This window comes from Neoarius graeffei, chromosome 3, assembly GCF_027579695.1.
Source record: "Neoarius graeffei isolate fNeoGra1 chromosome 3, fNeoGra1.pri, whole genome shotgun sequence".
In the NCBI taxonomy this organism is placed as follows: Eukaryota; Metazoa; Chordata; class Actinopteri; order Siluriformes; family Ariidae; genus Neoarius; species Neoarius graeffei.
The window spans coordinates 86,975,383-86,997,800 of NC_083571.1; the positions used below are offsets into that span (position 1 = coordinate 86,975,383).

Genomic DNA, 22,418 nt, shown 5'->3' on the forward strand with positions numbered 1-22,418 from the left:
GGCGAGGGCCTTTCTGTGCAGAGTTTGCATGTTCTCCCCGTGTCCGCGTGGGTTTCCTCCGGGTGCTCCGGTTTCCCCCACAGTCCAAAGACATGCAGGTTAGGTTAACTGGTGACTCTAAATTGACCGTAGGTGTGAATGTGAGTGTGAATGGTTGTCTGTGTCTATGTGTCAGCCCTGTGATGACCTGGCGACTTGTCCAGGGTGTACCCCGCCTTTCGCCCGTAGTCAGCTGGGATGGGCTCCAGCTTGCCTGTGACCCTGTAGAACAGGATAAAGCGGCTAGAGATAATGAGATGAGATGAGATGAGATGAGTGTTGGACTGGTTTCCTATCTGGAGTGAACTCTTCTGCCTTGTGCCCAGTGTTTCTGGGATCTCTTCAGGTCCACCACCATCCTGAAGAGGAATGAATGAATGATGAGTAGAAATAGTAGGTGATTGACAAAGTGCCAGTGTACATAAAACAAACAAACAAACAAAAACAAAGGCTTCAGAAATGTTCTCAACTCAGGTAAAGTGTGTAATACTCTCAGACACTGCGCTCATTTATAACCCGACATTACTAATTCTCTCATCAGCTCTGACAGCTTCGAACTAAAGCTGTGCACTGGGCTTGAACCACACACAGCTCGTCACTGGAGTAGAGACTTCACAGCTCTCACAGCAGCAGCAGGAGGAGGAGGAGGAGAAGGAGAAGAAGGAGGAGATCAAGGAAGGATTCTTAAACGTGGATCTGGACCTTCAGCACTTTTAAAGCCCCGCGCGCGCTCTCTCCTCTGCCTCTCCAAGAGATCCCTCAAGATCCCTCAAGATCCCAGGGCTTTAAACCCCTTCCATTAAAACACTGCAGCTACAGTCGGTTTTATTTGAAAGGTACGCTTCAAAGCTCAACTTTCTCCGTGAACAAGTGGACATTTGGACTTTATTATTATTATTATTATTATTATTATTATTATTATTATTATTATTATTCAACTTTTCAGGACTTATTCCCCAAAACAGTCGGGATTCCTTAAACTTGCTGACTCGTCCTTGAGCTATTTTCTGGGACTCGTATAGACTTAGTGTATAAACTGCGACTTTTATAGAGAAGTTGGATGCAATCGTATATGTACGAGAAAGCGATGGCACCCGAGACAAGAAACGGCGGATCATCAACATTCAACAACAACAGCACTGGGACAAGCAAGAGGAAACTGCTGATCGTCCTGGATATCATCTGCCTCCTTTTAGGTGAGTGGTTCAGCCTTGTGTAAAGAACAACTTGAGGATTTGATGCAGACTTGCAAGAAAAAGAAATAATATGAGAGAGAGAGAGAGAGAGAGAGAGAGAGAGAGAGATTCATTCAGATTGTATTGTATTATAGTCTATACCATTCCCATGGGTGCAGATCCCCCATGTCCCCCCCCCTCCCAATTTCTGAAAAACATGAATTGTCCCCCCTCCCAATAAAAATCCCCTAAATTATTCAAAATTGTACAAACAAATGTATTTTCAGACTTCATATTCTTCACATTTTAGATAGAAATGGTGGAACAAATAATGTTCGACAAATATATTTCTGACTCTGGACAAATAAACAAGAAAGGTAAGCACAAATGATTCCCTGTGCAGTACTTTTTGAATGATGTGGCGAGCCTTTACGAAGTTGTGGTTTATGGTTGCATGGGATGAGTTGCATACGGGCAAAAAAAAAAAAAAAATCACTTTTGTGTCCCCCCCAATCCTGACATCGGATCTGCACCCCTGACCATTCCACTGAAATGACCCTACCCCCCCCCCCCCCCCCCCCCCCCCCAAATTCTGCCTTTTGAGATTTAAATACTCTCTATATCCAATAAGATCCTCCTGCAACCTGTAGAATCTCTCTCAGCAGTCTCACACTTCATTCCTGACACTGGTGAAGGTTGCCCTTGGACACTGTTATCTCATTCAACATATGCAAGTGCCGTTATAAACAGGCTTATCAAGGGAAATACAAAATGCCTTATTGTTAAACGTCAGTTAATAACGGTTGTATGAACAGAAGCATTTTTCTAAAGTTTTGTCATAGTGTTCTTAAACCTTTCTCTGGGTTTTGTGAGGCACAAAGAGTGCTCACTGTCTGCCTTTGTAAGTCATCCTTAACATGTATATAATCAGTAACCGTGGGGGTTCTGTCATGCTTCCCAGTTTGCTCAAGATCAAGCGCTCTTATTCTCGATTTTTTTCCCCTCCCATTGGTTTTTGGAAAGTTTTGAAAGGATGCTCGTGTCTTGTCTGATATACAGTATTATAGCCTATTAATTAAAACCCACACCTGCTTAAGTTTTCTGGTTCCTACATGCATGTTTCATCAGACACACACCTGTACTGTTTGCATTCTGTGTACATGGTGTAGGGAACAGAACTGCGCTGTTGCTTCGTGCATGTCATGCCTCTAGAGTGCCAGATTGGGTTGATTGCATCCATCAGTCGAGTCTCCCTAAATTGAACGTTTCAGTTTCGTGGCTAAGCTGCAACTATGGTTCATCTACCAGCACAGGAGCATCTTGTAGAGGACAAGTCCAGCAGGATTGCAAATAACCGAAAAGGAATGGTAAATCGTTTAGTCTGGCAGCATGTCAGGGCTGCTCAGCAAGTGTTTTGGAGGGTATTGATGGCCGATTCGCCTCGTTATTGTTTCACTGGCTGAAAACCATCCCAGTCATCACAGTTCCCTAATCTCAGTCAGCGTTCAGGACTCTGGGACTAATGTTACCCCAAAGTTAGACTATACATTCCATTTTCCTCAAACGTCAGTGTTTAGATGACTTTTAGCATATTTTCAAACTTTAACACAATCTTAAACTTGTGATTGGGATTTGGAATTTGGGATTACACACATTCTTTTGCAAATGTTATGCATTCATTGTGCGCCCCCAACATTATACGTTACAATCCAGCATTATACAAATGCAAGCCAGTATTCAGAGCTCTGGGATTAGCAAACATGAGGCCAATGCACAGAATACTTTCCGCAAATCCCTTTCTTCTGCCGCTTTGCCTCTTTACAAACCACAACACTGCATCGTATCAGCTTTCTTTTCGTGCGGAGACGGACCAAGTGCCTCTCTGACCTTTTTGTTTATGGAATGTGAGGGAAAAAATGATATAAATGTGTGTTTTGGAGAAGCAGGCAACACTCAAACTGTTGCTGACCCTTCAAGTCAGAGGAAAGAAAGATGGGATTTCTTTTGCATTTGTGCATTTGATGAACTGCTATTTGACGCACAAGCACGTTGAGATACTTTGCTATAGTTGCTATAAATCCAGGATATGGATACAACTGTGAACACAATGCCCTAAGCCCCTCCTTTCCGCTTTTCCTAGTTGGAAGATAAGGAAAACATTTACAGTGTTTGCTTTACATGCACTTTCAAACAAGACCCTTATATGTGGTTCTCTTTCGATGCAGAATGCCATAAACAACATATGGAGTAAATCTCCTGTTGAAACAGATTTCCTTCTCCAATTAAAAGATGGCAGTGGCATCAGTTTTGTGCATCAAAGCAGGATACAAACGAACATTCTCTTTGTGATGGTAAAGACAGGGCGGTTGCTCTCCTTTATGTTGTAGGGTGGAGGGTGTTGTGAAAGAGAGGAGACTCATTAAGATGGAGACTTGAGGAGGGGGGATGCGAAGTTGTGGGCCACTTGAAGAATGTCTGATTGAATAGGCTTTGTTCAGTGCGATGCTGGACGCTTGGGGTTCCATCTGTTTAATACCCGCGTTACTCTCACTCTCCACAACGTGCCTTATATCTTGGGTAGAGCAGTCGAGAGTCAATGCAGCTGTGCATGTGGTCAAATCCTGACCACATGACCGGCTGTAGATTGGAACTTGCTGCCCTTTATGAGCAGAGTGAAGGTGAATCTGCAAACACAAGCAGTCAGACAGATCACTGACTGAGAAGCCGTGCCTCCTGCTGAGCTCGTCCAGAGAGAGTGACGCTCAGGCTGGTCCAATTAGCATACAGTAGTGCACTAAAGCACAGGAGGTGCATCCTTGGTGAACACTCCCATATTCCCCTCTACCCCCAAAGGGGTGGGGGTGATACACATTCTGGGACATGCCACAGCCACCAAACAGGCTTTCACCCCGTCCTTCTTTATTTGTGCTACTTTGCTGAGGTTAGTTAATCCCCTTTTACTCAAGCAGGAACAGTGTAATTGTACAGCATTAGCCTATAATATTCGTGGCTGTGTAATGGTGAAACATTAGAATGCTTATCGACCTTCGGTCCCTACTGTAACTTCCTTTGGGATATTTGTTATGGAGAGACTTGCTTGTTGGTGGCCTTTCGCAGGAAGTCGGCTTCTAAAAGTGGCACTCACCTAAGCGCCACTGCGCTTCAATGACTTTCCTCAAGCACACAATGGAGCCGGGATGCCATTCAAGGCAGGATGGAGCCCAAGCACGCTCTGTGCATTTTAAGATGGCTCACCAGAATACAACACACGTCAAGCTAACTTTTACCCCAGTAAGCTGCACGGAAATATGGAAATGCGAACACTAACTGTTGGCTTCTTTATGCATGGAGATGGAAGGGGGTGTTTGCGTGCAATCACTGGTGAAGAGTGTTCCAAGTTAAAACAACACCAGAAGCACCTGGCACTCGCTTTTTCATCGACCTGGCTTAGTGCATGATCAAAGTGAATAAAAAAAGGTTTGGCTCTCTTGATTTTGGCTATTTATAATTCCTCTCTGAAGTGTGGCATTCCAGAAAGGGGGTACTGGGCAGAGTTATGGCGTGTTGGAGAACTCATGGGAGATGCACTCATTTAGTGTGCCTGGATTAACCTCTCATTTCACAAAGGTGCACACATAGCCAAGTCTATAAATGTTTTCCAAGATTTCTCAAATGCCTGGTCTTGGGTCAGCATAGCCCCTGCTCTTACTCTGACATGTGGTGTAATTTTTTGGCTCGGGCATCTGTAGAACCAAACTCAGGAAAGGGTGGGAAGAGGAAAAGGTTGTCTTGCTCTCTCACTCGCTCTGTTCTCTTTCTCTCTTTATCTCTCCATCCTTTACTTTCACTCTTTGCCCTAGATGTGGCCAGCTGTGCTGTGAAACGTAATCCCTCTCTTTTTCCAGACCATTTCCTCAAGGGCAAAACCTCTCGCCCTCATTGACTGGGTCATAATTGCATCTTGAAGCTAACACAGTATTCAGGAAAAAGCTGCCAAGCCCAAGACTGATGAAGCCCTTCTGTACTAATACCACACTAACATACACCGCAGCAGGAATGTTGCGTCAGAGACTACACTAATGTTACACATCATAGTCAAAATGTTACATGTATGTTTGACAAGCAATCCATTTTAATTTTAGACAAGCCGAGAGAAATTCTCTGCTCAGGAGTTTCACCAGTAGTCAAGCAGAGCAGGCAGAGAGAGGAGCTATATTCCACTCTGTATAGTTATACGTCTGGTATATTCTCAGACGTGGTGCCAGGATGTTTGGCGTGTTTACAGGCTAAGCTGTATGTTTGCAAATACACACAAAGAATCACATGAGCCAGGCGCCGGTTGCAGTACTAAGGACTCTCATGTGTACACGTCAGAGGACACTATCCACTGGGGCAAGGCAAAAAGCTGTGATTGTGGTCAGCTGAGTGGGCCGGGAAGTGTGAGGGCCATAATTTAAGAATGAGAAAGGACAGTGTTGTTTAGAGAACCCACGAGAAAAGGAGCAGAGGAGTTTCTTTCTGAGAAAAGAAGCTGGAACACAGTGAAGCTTACAGTTGGCCAAGAGATCTTGTCCATGTTGTAGTAATATTGAATGACAGCATTTCAGTATGCTACGGTATATATCCTGATTTATTCTATCCACATTCACTGGATATGAGCAACCGCATGCTCTAATTGGCTACTCTACTACTAGGATATCAGCTCATATACCGCGAGTAAAGAAAAACAAAATGGCAGAGCGCATCAAGTCAGATATATCACTTTATCACTTTCGTATGAAATACGAAACATTTTGTTTTTTAAACACTTTTTTGTTTACTACATAATTCCATATATGTTCCATATGTTATTTGATAGTTTTGATGTCTTCAGTAGGCGGCACGGTGGTGTAGTGGTTAGCGCTGTCGCCTCACAGCAAGAAGGTCCGGGGTTCGAGCCTAGCAGCTGGCGAGGGCCTTTCTGTGCGGAGTTTGCATGTTCTCCCCGTGTCTGCATGGGTTTCCTCTGGGTGCTCCGGTTTCCCCCAAAGACATGCAGGTTAGGTTAACTGGTGACTCTAAACTGACCGTGAGTGTGAATAGTTGTTTGTCTCTATTGGTGATGATACACGGGGCAACTTTTTGGGCAATGTTGCTGGCAACGGGCAACTAGGTGAGACACAGGGCAACTTTTCAGGGCAACTAACAATGGGCAACAACAGTTAGCAACGGCAGTTTACAGTTAGCTAAAAAAAAATCAATGTCTTAATTTTTGCTGTGACCATTTAATCAAGCTGTCTGTTGTTTTTTAGAGCTTTGGTGAGGTAAATTCCTCCATATAGAATATTAAAATAACAACTTACCGGCGTAAAAACAGATGAGGAGTCTCTCCATCTCTTCACTCCACTGACACTGAGCGGCCGCCATATTTGTTTGAAATTTCTGATCCGAACCTCACCGGAGGTCACATGACTCGATACTCGCATTCTGATTGGCTTATCTCAAAAACTTGCCAGAGATTATCAAAACCATTCAGAAAGAAACAATGTTGCCCAATCTCAATAGAAAAGAGTCAAAACGCAATTGCCCAGCAACATTGCTCGGCAACATTGCCCAAAAAGTTGCCCCGTGTATCATCACCATCAGTGTCAGCCCTGCGATAACCTGGCAACTTGTCCGGGGTGTTGCCAGTAGTCAGCTGGGATAGGCTCCAGCTTGCCTGCGACCCTGTAGAACAGGATAAAGTGGCTAGAGATAATGGATGGATGGATGGATGTCTTCAGTATTGTTCTACAATGTAGAAAATAGTGAAAATACAGAAAAATCTATGAATGAGTCGGTGTGTCCAAACTTTAGACTGGTACTGTAGGTACAGGAACTTGAATTTGAATTCAAATTGGGATCAATAAAACTAGCATTAACTCATGAGACAGATATTAATACCAAGTGTGAACCATCTTAAATGTTGACATCTCTGCAGGCAGTGTGTATTCATGGTAAGTGCATGTAGATGGAGTCAGATTAGGTGATGCCAGAGATGGTTATTTGTGAACGCTGTGTGTGTGTGTGTGTATGTTGGGATCAGTAGAGTCATTTAGTAACCCCTTCCACACACATACTCCATAAACCACACCATCTGAGTGACACCCACAACCCACTAATGGATCTGTCAAATTGTAGGGTTTACACTCAGTGTATGACTGCAGCAGTACTGTCTGTATGTCTGTGGCTGGTTTCCAAGGTGGCTGGTCAGGTGATTTGCTTCCACAGCCCGCGATTAATTTGACAAAACAGAGTGCTTGATGTTGCAATTAGATGCGCATGGTTATCTTAGAGCTCTGTGTGTGTGTGTGTGTGTGTGGTGACATTATCAAATCCAACAACAGACATCAGGAAAGCAGTGTAGTGATAACATGCCTCTGGCTTTTGTTAAATACCTCAGAGTGTCTGTTTTCTAGTGAGCCTGCATTATCAGCCAACAGCTGTCCGACATCGTATGCATTTCTCTCCTTTTACTGTCATCTAACTGTATTCAAGAACAAAAGGGAATCCGTATAATTGGTTGTTGTGTTTAAGGATGTACTGAAACAAGCTCGTCCTAACTTTCTTGGCAACATTTCCATGGAGACACAAATAATTTGGTTATTTGCATTGAGATTTATTGCATTTTATTTTCTCTCATTGGCCATTTATAACCTATTGTTTCAGGAATTGAAGCATTGTATGTACTTGTTTGTTTGTGTACAGTAGGTGTTCGATAGTTGCTTAAAGGTGTTTTTTTTTTTTTTTAGAAACAGTAACCTTATTAAAGTCCCTGCTTAACCTACTTAGCCCTGTGAAGAACAATTTCTCTCAGTTTCATGAGCTTAGTTATAATTCCGGAGTGTTTTCAGGAATGTGATTTGGTGGAATCCGGTGTGTGTGTGCTTGGGAGTGTATATTCTCAAATGAGATTTCAGGAATCCTGTGTGGGCATCTGTTAAACAAACCGCGTCTATGTCCCAAAGGCCAAGGACGCACCCCCCTTCTCCCTTTCTGTCTTTGGTTAAAGTCTGGGTGTTCTGCATTCCTGTGTTTGTGTCGAACTGTCCTGTGTGTAAAGGTCCATCACCTCTGGGTCAGTCAGTGCGAGTCATGCTCTTCGACGTCTTCCAAGAAAGAGGCAAGATTATAATAACAACAGAAAATTAACATGCTGTGATCCTTTAACTGAACTCCGTGGATTCCATTTCGTGAGATTAAGCTTGACTGTTTTTAATTGGAAATTAACTGCAGGGTCACTTTGGTATTTAAATACATTGCCAGGGGTTGGGACACAAACACACAGCAGTAATGTATTTTGACAGATGTAAGGAGGTTTATTTATTTATTTATTTATTTATTTATAAATGTATTCTCTGAAATGCATACGGTACCAGTCAAAAGTCTGGCCACACTTTCTAATTCAATAGTTTCTCTTTATTTTTATTCATTAAAAGACACTTCATGTCTTAAAGCAATGATGGATGTCATTTCTCGTTACTTAGTTGAGCGGTTCTTGACATAATATGGATTACTACAGTTGTGGAATAGGGCTATTTACTGTATATTTATTATTTACTATTTACTGTTTGATCTCAAACGCATTAAGAAGGCAAGAAATTGCACTAATTAACTTTTGAGGAGGCACACCAGTTAATTAAAAATCATTCCAGGTGACTCCGTCATGAAGCTGGTTAAGATAACGCCAATAGTGTGCAAAGCGTCATCAAGGTAAATGCTGGCTACTTTGAAGAATCTGAAATACGAAACATTTTGGGGTTTTTTAACACTTTTTTGTTTACCACATAATTCCATATATGTTCCATATATTATTTCATAGTTTTGATGTCTTCAGTATTGTTCTACAATGTAGAAAATACAAAATACAGAAAACCCCCCAAAACTATGGATGAGTAGGGGTGTCCAAACTTTTGACTGGTACTGTATATGTCCATACAAGTTTGTGTTATTAGTCTGTGTTTTAGTGTTGTTTATCTTAGAGTGGATTTTATTCCATTCAAACCTGTGGTTTCTGAACTTAACCACAAAGAGGAAGTGGAAACAACAGTAATAATAATAATAAAAAAAAACTCAAACAGGAAGTTATATATTTTTACCTCATATCACATATCAACATTCCCTATATTTGCAACATTTACTTATTATTCTTCTGTGTCAGGTAACATGTCGTTCTGAACGTCATGTACTTGCATTCATCTTGCACAGCTGATGGACTGTATGTTCAGAATCATTCCGAATAACATAAGAGACAGCTGTTAACATCATCCGGATGATCTCATTATTGCCATGATTGGCCCTTTGAGAATAAATATGTTGAAAATTTTGTTGATATTCAGCCACTAATTCCTGTAAAAGGCAGCATGGTGGTGTGGTGCAGTGGTTAGCACTGTTGCCTCAAAGAAAGAAGGTTCTGGGTTCGAGCCCAGCGATCAATGAGGGCCTTTCTGTGCGGAGTTTGCATGTTCTCCCCATGTCTGCATCGGTTTCCTCCGGGTGCTCCGGTTTCCCCCACAGTCCAAAGACATGCAGGTTAGGTTAACTGGCGACTCTAAATTGCCCATAGGTGTGAATGGTTGAGAGGAGAAAACCTCTATAATAATCCAGTAGAAGGCAACAGGAAACCACAACTGTAATTCTTCCCTAGAAACTTTAATGGCTGAAGCCGTCACAGCGGGACTTGCCATCAGGCAGAACACTAAAGAAGAAGAATTCCTGTTGATAAAGAGAGTGGGTCATTTGATGAAGCAGTCTGTTCAGTGCATGCTTGATCCCAACACAGGGATATGTTGCACAATCAACTAATACAGTTATTAGCTCATCCAACTGACAGGCGATGAACTTATCCCATCATGTGTTGTCCATCGTCCGTCTGGCGTCGTCCACATTTCATGAAAATTGCTTCTTCTCTCTCAATTCTTCACCAATTTTTATTCTTTTGGGCAGGAAAGTAGGTCTGCCTGGGGTGCATATAGCTTCTACCCCAATTTACATAATTGCAATTAACAATGAAGATATGGAGTAATTAAGCCCTAATGAGCAGTTTCCACACAATTTGCTTCTCCCTCAATTTCTCACTGATTTTGATTCTCTTTCTCACATGAAAGTAAGGGTACCTAGGGTGCATATAACTTCTACCCAGATTTGATTTCTCACAGGGCCGGAGTGAGCTACGTTGTCATTGACGATCTCGTTTCAAATGATATTTTTTATTGTCATAAACAGTAAAAACAACACTTCGCTTCATAATAACATTGATTTAGTCAGGGTGTTAAGTGTACACCAATTAAACAAACAAACAAACAAACAATGTGTAACAGGATATTCAGATATATTTTGATATTTATTTAATATCAACAAAGTAAAAAGTTTGTATTTATTCTTTATATTTAATGACTCCCCCCAATAAATAAATGGGTCACATGCAAGCTGGAGCCGATCCCAGCTGACTATGGGCGAGAGGCGGGGTACCCCCTGGACAAGTTGCCAGATCATCGCAGGGCTGACACAGAGACAAACAACCATTCACACTCACATTCAATTTAGAGCCACCAATTAGCCTAACCTGCATGTCTTTGGGGGAAAGCCGAGCACCCGGAGGAAACCCACGCAGACACGGGGAGAACATGCAAACTCCACACAGAAAGGCCCCTGTCGGCTGCTGGGTTCGAACCCAGAACCTTCTTGCTGTGAGGCGACAGTGCTAACCACTACACCACCGTGCTGCCTAAATCAATGAATGAATGAACGAATGAATGTAAGGCTTTGGAATTTTGGCCTCTTAGATTCACACATATCCATTAAACTGAAACACTCACTTCCAGACCCACATACACATTAACACACTCCAATCCAGACATGCAAACACATCTGTTTTCATGCCCCAGATCTAAACTGGGTCTAAATGTAGCTTTAGTTGTCTGCATAACATGAGTATAGAAATGCTATGTATAGGCATGGTTACAATTTTCTGACCACAGCAGACACTCTCTCTCTGTGTAGCTTAAGGGCGACATGGGATTGGGCACAGACACAGAGATATTACACAGTGGATTGTGGTTCAGAATCACACGATCACATTATCACCCTGAACATGTTGAAAGCTTTTAGTCGAATATTCCCCCCATATTTTTTGTTGAAACACGCTTATTGGTGTGAATGCAGGGAAAGGAGAAACTGTGTGAGTGTCAGTGCTGTGCTGAAGTGTTTACATACACTACCGTTCAAAAGTTTGGGGTCACCCAGACAGTTTTGTGTTTTCCATGAAAAGTCACACTTTTATTTACCACCATAAGTTGTAAAATGAATAGAAAATATAGTCAAGACATTTTTCTGGCCATTTTGAGCATTTAATCGACCCCACAAATGTGATGCTCCAGAAACTCAATCTGCTCAAAGGAAGGTCAGTTTTATAGCTTCTCTAAAGAGCTCAACTGTTTTCAGCTGTGCTAACATGATTGTACAAGGGTTTTCTAATCATCCATTAGCCTTCTGAGGTGGGGTTTACATTAGACCGTATCAACGGATCATCAGATTAACGTTTTTAAAACGATTCGAGTGCACACAGCAACGCCAATACACGATTCGCGTGCACACAGCAATGCCAATAAACGGATACGCTCGGCTCCGCAGGCATCCCGCGCTCCAAATCACTCCGCCCTGAACAGCGAGTGCCCTCTGGAGGGTGCGCACTCCGGCCCTGCGCAGCTCACAGAGCGCGCGAGTGAAGCGCACGAGCAGTGATTCGGGACTGAGCCGCTGTGTGTGTGATTTCAGTGCATGTCGGGCATGCACGTCACTTACCACTTGCAAGTGGAAGGATGGCAAGCCTAAAGACAATCATAACTACACAATGGGCAGTATTTGCATCAGTATTTGCAGTATTTTCATACTTTTATACTCTTTAATGAAAGGTGATACAAGGCGGAAGTCTGCACCGTTTTTCAGCAGTCGCGTCACATGACCAACACCAGCGAATCAGGAAGGTGGATGTCACAGTGACGTCCAATAACGACGCCAGCTAGAACTCAGCACAGCGTATCCGCGTATCCGAGTATTCTCAATGTTTACACAGCACTGGACCAGACATGATCTGGATTGAATACGTGAACCCTGGCGGATTCCCGTTTCCCGGCGTTTCCAGGCGTTTTAATGTAAATGGACAGTGCATCCGCGAAGAAAACGAGACAGATACGGTCTAATGTAAACTTGGCCTGAGGCAATGAGCAAACACATTGTACCATTAGAACACTGGAGTGAGAGTTGCTGGAAATGGGCCTCTATACACCTATGGAGATATTGCACCAAAAACCAGACATTTGCAGCTAGAATAGTCATTTACCACATTAGCTATGTATAGAGTGGATTTCTGATTAGTTTAAAGTGATCTTCATTGAAAAGAACAGTGCTTTTCTTTCAAAAATAAGGACATTTCAAAGTGACCCCAAACTTTTGAACAGTAGTGTATTATTATAAATTCAATAAACAACGCTGAAATATAGGTTTATAATAAGTACAAACTGGACATATGGCCAAATGCTTCTCAATGTTGATTGATCATGAGCATACGAGACTGAGATCTGACTTGTGACTCAGCAGAAAGCTCTATACATCTAGTTAGAGAGTTAAGAGTGTTCTGCATGTTAGAGCTTTTAGCAGCATGATTTAAAAATCTCCCATCTCTTATATTAACATGTTAAGGTAGAATGTGAGCCTTCTTGTTTTTTTTTAAAGAAACCACAGTAAATGATATTTATGCACACCCACGTCCCCTCTTAGGTAAACACATCCCTGCATGGTGTACGGTACACAGCACAGTGCATAGTGGGTGGGATAGGGATCAAAAAGGTAAAATAACAGAGCAGCTTCAATGCCAATGTAAAAATGCACCGCACTTTAATTTCCCCTAAACATGGACAATTTCTAAATATAGATCAGTATCTAAAAAGATAAGTTTACACGGTCGGATTTGATGTGCCACCAGAAATCAAACCGTCTACATCTGAAGCAGTGTAGTACTGGACGACGCTGCTCGCTTTGGGTGTATGTATGCAAAGGCCAGGAACAGGCGCTGATATTCTGTGAGCAGAAATTGCTGCGTGTAAGCATGTTTTTCACTCCACAGCCAATCCAGTGTATTGAGGCACAGAGAACGCTGAGCTTAGCAGCTCGCACAGACAATGCTGAGTGGTTCTCAGTGTTTGTGTGATAGAGACAGAGGAATGGTAGCTCTTACTAATAGTACTCACACGCATGGAGGACAAACCCATCATCACTGAACAAGAGGATCACACAGCACCAAAAGCCTGTGGGTGAATCTTTTAAACACTGTTGAAGGTAGTAATTAAGCTACAGTAAATTTGGATGGAGTCCATTATCTGTGTACATTGTCAAAATAATCCCAGATTGACTTTGTTATTGTTATTGAGGAGCAAGTTATATTACTAAGAAGAAGAAGAAGAAGCCTTTATTTTTGTCACATGCACACTCAAGCACAGTGAAATTTGTCCTCTGATTTTAACCCATCTGAAGCAGTGAACACACACACACACACACACACACACACACACACACACACACACACACACACACACACACACACACACACACACACACAGAGCAGTGGGCAGCTATGCTACAGAGCCCAGGGAGCAGTTGGGGGTTAGGTTAATTGTGAAGTCAGTTTAAAGAGTACCACTGTTACATGCGGAGGTCAAATAGGTATTTTGGGAATGAGTACTTGTTAGTTAGGTAAAGCAAATAAAATATAGTGTCAATTCAGATGGGCTGGGCAGCACAGTGGTGCAGTGGTTAACACTGTTGCGTCACAGCAAGAAGGTTCTGGGTTTGAGCCTCACGGCCGATGGGGGCCTTTCTGTGTGGAGTTTGCATGTTCTCCCTGTGTCTGTCTGGGTTTCTGCCGGGTGCTCTGGTTTCCTCCCACAGTTCAAAGACATATATAAAAATACACGAGATCGAGATGCTGACCTCTTCTGCTCCTCGGACCTGCCTGATCCATCCTGATACCCTACGTCTGGCTGGAGTCTCATCACATCGTTTCTGTGGAGGACGGCCCCATATGGACAGTTGAAAGTCGCATTTGGAAGATGCTCTGGACACTTACAGTAATGCTTTTATGGCTGAGGACTACAGTTGACTTGCTAACTTTAGGACTGCAGTTGTCATGAACAGTTTTGCACTCAAGTTTCCATCAATGAAGAGTTGATAACTTCAGTAAAACAGACTTCATGTTAAAACTGTTAAAATGTTATAATCATGCTATCTGTTATCACCTAAATGAGGATGGGTTCCCTTTTGAGTCTGGTTTCTCTGGAGGTTTCTTCCTCGTGTTGTCCGAGGGAGTTTTTCTTTGCCACTGTCACCACAGGCTTGCTCACTGGGGATAGATTAGGGATAAAATTAGCTCATGTTTAAAGTCATTACAATTTTGTAAAGCTGCTTTGTGACAATGTCTATTGTTAAAAGCGCTCTATCTATCTATCTATCTATCTATCTATCTATCTATCTATCTATCTATCTATCTATCTATCTATCTATCTATCTATCTATCAACTCGAAATACCAGCCACTGGGGTTGCACAAGCCAGTGCATACTTAGTGCTAGTCCCAAGCCTGGATAGATTGGGGAGGGTTGCGTCAGGAAGTGTGAAAACCTATGCCAAATCAAATATGTGGATCATGATGATCCACTGTGGCAGCTCCTAACGGGAGCAGCTGAAAGAAGGGGTCAATTGGGACTGGATCTCACTGAGGTACAACTAATGCTGGGGTCAGGCTACAGGAATTCAGCTTGGTTTTGGCATGATTTTGTTGTGGCCGACAAATTTCCAGCATCAGGTCCGATTACAGTATATGAACATCGGGAATTATGAACTGACCTGATAGTGTGACATAACCGAAGAACAGTGATGTGGCGTCTGGGATGCCCCATGACACCCTGATGAAAAGGCAAACATATCAGTTTTTTTCTATTTTCTCACCTAGTTCGACAACTCCTATGATAATTATGATTGATAATTTTTTTACCTCCTCCCTGATGACACGCAAGGATATGAACGATGATTGGTTGGGGTCAAACTTGTAGTGTTGCCAATCATCTGACTCAGACAAAGCAAGAATTTATGGAATTATGATTGCCTAATCTGACATGGTGACTATTGTGACTAGTATTGTGACTACCAGGTCAAATCAGACATTTTGCAATTAAAGGTAGACTGTCCTTCAGATTTTTCTAGTGTAGGTCATAAAAATAATTTTCCCTGACACCCAATTATTTTTATTTAGTGGACCAAAAGCTTCTGAATTCGAATCACAGACTTCCAATTTTCGTAGCTTTTTTAAAAAAAATAGAACAATTAATGAATTTAGGGTCACGTGGCCCTAAACTCTCCGCTATTTTTTCCTGCTTCGTCATGACCCAATTCAAGATACTACGTCATGCATCACATGGTGGGCTTTCCCCGTTTGTCCAAGGCATTGTGGGATACAAATTTGATACAGGAGAGAAAAATGGAGGATGTGAGTGTGCGAATGAAACGTGAAAGACCGACTACAGTAACGGAAAGCGAGAAGAAAAGGCGTTATGTTGTGAAGGAAAGGAAACGCATGAGTGAATCCCCTCAAATTAAATAACTTTCCAGCCACAGAATGGCCTGATATTCTTGAGATATTACAGAAATAAACATATATCACAATGACCAAATTTCAGAGAGAACTAAATTTCACCGATTTTATGAAATCAAAAGGCCGTCTAGCTTTAACGCCGAACATTGCTATTCCACTGATTAGTTTATATTGTACAAGGATGTACTTACTTATTACTTATCACTTACTTATTCCATTCTTAATGCCAATAACATGCTTCTGTTCCTGTGGAACCATTTATTTATCTCATCTCATTATCTCTAGCCGCTTTATCCTGTTCTACAGGGTCGCAGGCAAGCTGGAGCCTATCCCAGCTGACTACGGACGAAAGGCGGGGTACACCCTGGACAAGTCGCCAGGTCATCACAGGGCTGACACATAGACACAGATAACCATTCACACTCACATTCACACCTACGGTCAATTTAGAGTCACCAGTTAACCTAACCTGCATGTCTTTGGACTGTGGGGGAAACCGGAGCACCCGGAGGAAACCCACGCAGACACGGGGAGAACATGCAAACTTCGCACAGAAAGGCCCTCGCCGGCCACGGGGCTCGAACCCGGACCTTCTTGCTGTGAGGCGACAGCGCTAACCACTACACCACCGTGCCGCCCTATATATTTATATATTTATTATAATTTGTTGTCTAATTTTAATATGTGAAAATGTTATTTGCCATGTCTGACTTTCTCCACAGAAAATGTCAGTTCAGTATCATCCGCAAACGTGTGTGTGTGTGTTTATATAAGGGTCAGTAGCCATGCAGAGAAGGCAGGAGTGAGGATGCGTAGCAGGGAGGCCACACATTTTGGAGTTCACAGTTCACAGGACAGGGGTCAGCTAGATCATGAATTTGAGTTTGCAGTGATGCTGTGCCAGACATCGTGCATGTGTGTGTTTTGCAAATTCCATGCCAGCTTGAAATGCACCTCTGACTCCTGAAGAATGCTACACAGTGCAGCCTAATACCAGGCAGCAAGTGCAGTGCCATATTTATAAAGCACATGGTCATAAAGTCACACACTATCACATGCAGCTCTAAATATACAGGCACAAAAGATGGATACAGAAAAGTCTCTTTCTTTCTCTTTCCCCTTTCTATCCCTGCCACCTCTCTCTTGCTCTCTCTCATGCTCTCTTCTCTCTTTATATCCTCCAACCCTGAGTAATTAATGAACTTTTCTTCTAGAGTTCCCCTTGTTCCCAAAAGCGCTCTCTCTCTCTCTCTCTCTCTCTCTGATTGTATTTTGTTGTTCTGGCAGAGGCTCATGAGGTCTGGCAGAACTCCACTTGTCCGCCACAGGGCCATTCCCACAGCGTGCTGTATTCTCTCTCTTGCAGCCTCCATACACCACCCCTCTCTGGGATTTCGGACTGGGATCCGACCCCTGACTCCTGGGCCTCTCCTCCAAATGATCGCCATTGACAAACCAATCAGGAGAGCAGAAACCTAAATTCAACACAAACCCCTTCTCTGTATGGAATACCGATGCCCCTGCGAGGCTAAAACGCTGAGCTAAAGGGCTAATATGTGCTGTCAGTTATGTCTTCACCCTACTTTGCTCTTCACTGCTTAGCAATGGGCTTACTGTTCTTTGTGCCCTTTTGATTACATTCAACATTGAGTACATTCGGATACTTTAATTTAACACACTCTCTCTAGATATATGGAAAGCGACAGGAAAAATCATTTATATGAAAAAATTAATGGTGAAAATGTGGCCAGGATTAAACACATGATAACATCAAACACTATTTTCACTTTACACAGTAGCACATAAAGTACAGTTGAAAAATGTATTTTTATTAAATGAGTCACTGAAGCCAAAAAGCTTCGAATATCAGAGATGACTACCATGCTACTAACCGCCTGACTTATCAGTGTGACACATTTCCTTTATTCAGACAGCGCCAGGCTGTTAGCAGGGTGATGGTGTAGGTGTCACAGGAACTGGTGAGAACATTTTTCCATATTAAGTTGTGCACAAACGCGCAGTCCCCCTTAGGCAAAGAACAATTATGTAAGAGGGAGGCGTAAATGTCATTCTTTTTTTGTTGGCACAAGCTAGCTTTGTAGATTATAATTACATCACACTGCTGATCTTTAAATGAAGGCTGTGTCACTGGTTGTTTATTCATCTATCAATAAGTCTATTTAATAAGCCTTTCACTAGCAGATAATGAGCATCTTATATCGCTTCATACATATGAATCAGGGCGGCACGGTGGTGTAGTGGTTAGCGCTGTCGCCTCACAGCAAGAAGGTCCGGGTTCGAGCCCGGTGGCCGGCGAGGGCCTTTCTGTGCGGAGTTTGCATGTTCTCCCCGTGTCCGTGTGGGTTTCCTCTGGGTGCTCCGGTTTCCCCCACAGTCCAAAGACATGCAGGTTAGGTTAACTGGTGACTCTAAATTGACCGTAGGTGTGAATGGTTGTCTGTGTCTATGTGTCAGCCCTGTGATGACCTGGCGACTTGTCCAGGGTGTACCTAGTCTGGCTAACGCGACTTCAAAGCTCTGCGAGCATTTGGTCTGGCAAAGATATTAAGCCCAACCGTTTCCCAAAGTGCGTGGTTGACCCGCCTCCCTGAAATGCCTCAGTTTGCTACTGGTCGAAGCCAGAAAAGGCTGTGACGAAGCTTAAACCAATCACATCACTCTTTCCTCTGACGTATGTGACGCGACGGGGATAACTGGTAGATTAAACTCTTACCGAAGCCGGTCGGGAGCAAGGCGAAAATGTCCTTCCTTTCAATAAATACCTCCAGGGCTGCTCTTTGCTCCATTTTCAATGAGAACTTGCTCCATGTTCGTAATGTTTCTAGTGAATCAAGCGCTTCCGGCATAGATTCTGTAAACAATCTATGGCTTCCGGTCGCAGTTCTACTACGTCACTGCCTTGAACACGCCTCTACCCAGGGCCGTTGGAGATGCTCAAAGTTGATTGGCTCCCGATTTTTCGGGAGCTTGGAAGAGCTGTAGATAGCTTGCCTGGCCAGACTAAACTCGCAACAGGCCCTCGTGTTGCGTCATGCTTAGGATGGGCGGGCCCAGGCTAGGGTGTACCCCGCCTTTCGCCTGTAGTCAGCTGGGATAGGCTCCAGCTTGCCTGCGACCCTGTAGAACAGGATAAAGCGGCTACAGATAATTAGATGAGATGAGATGACATATGAATCATTAATGAGTCCACTGTTAGTGTGATATCACTCATCTTAAAGGTGGCATATTATACCCCTTTTCCACAAGTTGACACAGTTCCCTGACGTCTTAATGAAATGGCTGTGACATGCTTTGGTCATAATACTACAAGGATAAAGTACCACAGCAACTTCTAATCCTGTCTAAACAGCCCTGTTCAAAACGGCTGATTTGAGTGCCTGTTTCTTTAAATGATAATGAGCCACTGCTCACCCCACCCCCTTCTTCTGCTGGCCAATCAGGTGGCACTTTCTTCATGAATATCCATTCACAAAGGCAGCTCTCAAGCCCAGGGTTGTAACGAGACGAAAATATCATCATAGTAGCACTAGTTATAATGGCCAGGGGTTCAGGGGCTGCCTTAGGCCCTCGAAAGCTCACAGGTTCTACATGCTCGGAAATACATTTCCTGGCACTTTCAGGCCTCTCTGATAGTCACTCTCTTTTGGTAATATTAACAAGATTTATTTATTTATTTTTGCTAAAAGTTTGCTGTGATTGTTTTTGATTGAAGACTTATTATGATTAATATTCAACTATTGCTGGGTTTCATGTGACGTCACATCTGCCTCATTAATTATTCAAAACTTTAGCTAGTGGTCTACCAAAGCTCAGTTGACAAAGCATTTGTACGGAGAAGGTACATTGCTCGCATGAAAAATGCCTCACGCTTGCGCTGTTTTAGGTTGTCCAAATCAATCAAATCGTGAAACTGATAAAAGTTTTTTCAGGGTTCCCTGTGAACTAATAAAAAAAAAAGGGTGAACAAGCACAGGATTTCACAAAAAGATGTCGAGAAAGGTGTCTTTTGAACCTCTCACTGAAATCGAAGGGAGCCGAGTCGAAGCATGCTCGAGTTTGCAGTGATCACTTCGTGAAAGGTTTGTACATCCCTCTCAGCTACCGTACGTCCGTAGTGTTTTCCAAGTACTTTTCTTGTTATGTGTCCTTATTTTACGGTACTTTTTTAGTCATGAAGCGTTAAAGTCCCCAGCTGTTTCTTTGTTTACTCCTCACAAAGTCCATGTGCATGAAGGTCGCGACAAAATTTTTACCCAGCCACACAGTAACAATGTGCCGTGATCACTTCTCCATCTTGTTTAACTAAGATCCAGGTCTTTAAAGGGGTTTCTGATGATCTTTGTGAATGATTTACCTGAGAGATAAGAGCCAACACAAGTGAGAATCAAGCGAACTGTTGTTTGTTTACACTTCAACTTGCAGCGCTTCGTTGTAAAGACGCGAATGAAAAGCTTAAAAAAACATACTTACATGGGCAAAAAACAACACAGGATTCATTCGACAGCGAATTGATACCGAGGTCCTTTACCCAGCCACATACAAAAAAGCTGTAAGCCTCCATACTCTTCCAGGCTTTCATCTGTTTTGCGGTGTAGAAGGACGTCTGCAACACCAGATAGTTCGAGATGTTGGGGAACTCGACTGAAGGGTAGTTTTCGAGATCGTATGACAAATCCTTCTTTCCCAGACTGTAGGGGTTGATTCCATTACACATATCAATCTTCTGAATATATCTAAAGCGAGCAGTGGCTTCTAGATTATGAGCATACTCTGATAAGTTATCGCTAGCTGTTTGCACTACGGCAGCCGTTTAGACCACCAGCTATTTCACTTCTGGTAAAACCGCTAAGAAAAGTCATGTGACTGAAACCCAGCAATATTAGTGACATATTTATGGAATAAGAATAAAACAACCAGTTGATGTTCACCGAGTGTTAGCTTTATTTTCAGCTTCAGTCATTCAATTACAATACATGACTATCCAGATCTAACTCATATCATACCTTCTGCTACTCCGACTGTTTCAATGTATTGCTTTGCATCGTAAAAAATTTTTCCAGGGACTGGCACAGATTACGTGCATGGCACGTAAGCGCCTCTTAACATGGATGGCACTTTACCACAAACACAGCATAAGAAATGAGGTAAACCGGACTATCATGATCAGTGACAATCTCCATACAGAACTACTCTGGCAGCTGTGCAGTGGGTGGGGAGTGGAGTATGTCCGAATGTAGAACATTCGCAGAGCGGCTGGCTGTCACCGCCGCATTGAGATAACAAGAGAAAATTAAACAAAAGACCACATTTTCAAGACTGACAAGTCATTTTATTACTGTAGCGGCAACTTTTACAGGCATGTCAGCAATATTGTGGGCGTAGCTGTAAGGAAACATTGCATATCGGTCCGATACGCTGAAAAGGCCTAGTGAGAACCCTGCAAGCCATAAGTGAGATACTGAGATAAAGAGGAGGTATAATTCTAATGCTCTCCCCTTGTGACATCGGAAGGGGAGCCAAATCTGAACGGCTTGTTGAAGCATGTTTTCTGAAAGAGGCAGACTTAGGTTCTCTTATGGGTGGCATGGTGGTGTAGTGGTTAGCACTGTCGCCTCACAGCAAGAAGGTCTGGGTTCGAGCCCCGTGGCCAGCGAGGGCTTTTCTGTGCGGAGTTTGCATGTTCTCCCAGTGTCCACGTGGGTTTCCTCCGGGTGCTCCGGTTTCCCCCACAGTCCAAAGACATGCAGGTTAGGTTAACTGGTGACTCTAAATTGACCGTAGGTGTGAATGTGAGTGTGAATGGTTGTCTGTGTCTATGTGTCAGCCCTGTGATGACCTGGAGACTTGTCCAGGGTGTACCCCGCCTTTCGCCTGTAGTCAGCTGGGATAGGCTCCAGCTTGCCTGCGACCCTGTAGAACAGGTTAAAGCGGCTAGAGATGAGGTTCTCTTATTTTAGAGTGTGTGGGTTGGTAGGTGCTCCAGATACCCAAATGTATATGCACAAGCACTGTTAAGCCGTGCTCTCAGTGCTCCACAAGCTTCCAGCGTAAATAAATGAGAGTTAATCTTAAGCACACTAGCTGCTAGGGCACGGACAGGTCAATGCTCTGACTGGCTCTGACAGATGCTTCTTATCTTTTGTGAAATGCTTGCTGTCACTACTTGCTTGGTCCATGGTCATGACAAACAACATCTTGTGTACTTGTGTTTGATTTTTCTTGTCTTATCTTCAAGCTCCAGAGTTACTTCTTACTTAGTGCCATCCCACTACAGGTCTGGTCCATGACCTCTGCCCCTCTGCTAATCTGTCTTAATGCTGTCAATGATGGTGTGGTGGGTTTAACAGAACCTCTGACCCAAATGTGTGTGTATCCGCATGAGTGTACGAGGGTGCACTGTTGATAGACTCCCCAGCTAAAGGCTTTGACCTTTGTACTCTTTGCTTTTCCCAATCTTTCCGTGTGTGTGTGTGTGTGTGTGTGTGCGCGCGCGTGTGTGTATTTTCTTTGGGGCATGTCACA

General features: G+C 43.1%; 1 protein-coding gene across 2 annotated transcripts in view; it reads left to right on the forward strand.

Annotated features, from left to right (window-relative positions):
* Window positions 1–595: 595 nt before the first annotated feature.
* The window catches only part of plpp3 (phospholipid phosphatase 3), a 63,152-nt gene continuing 41,329 nt past the window's right edge, over window positions 596–22,418 (forward strand). Inside the window, exon 1 of one of the 2 annotated variants that reach the window (XM_060917592.1) lies at window positions 596–1,235. In XM_060917592.1, the coding sequence (XP_060773575.1) occupies window positions 1,100–1,235 (136 nt within the window). In that variant the 5' untranslated portion in view covers window positions 596–1,099. The remainder of the gene's footprint in view (window positions 1,236–22,418) is intronic. The other variant, XM_060917593.1, reaches the window with a different exon arrangement.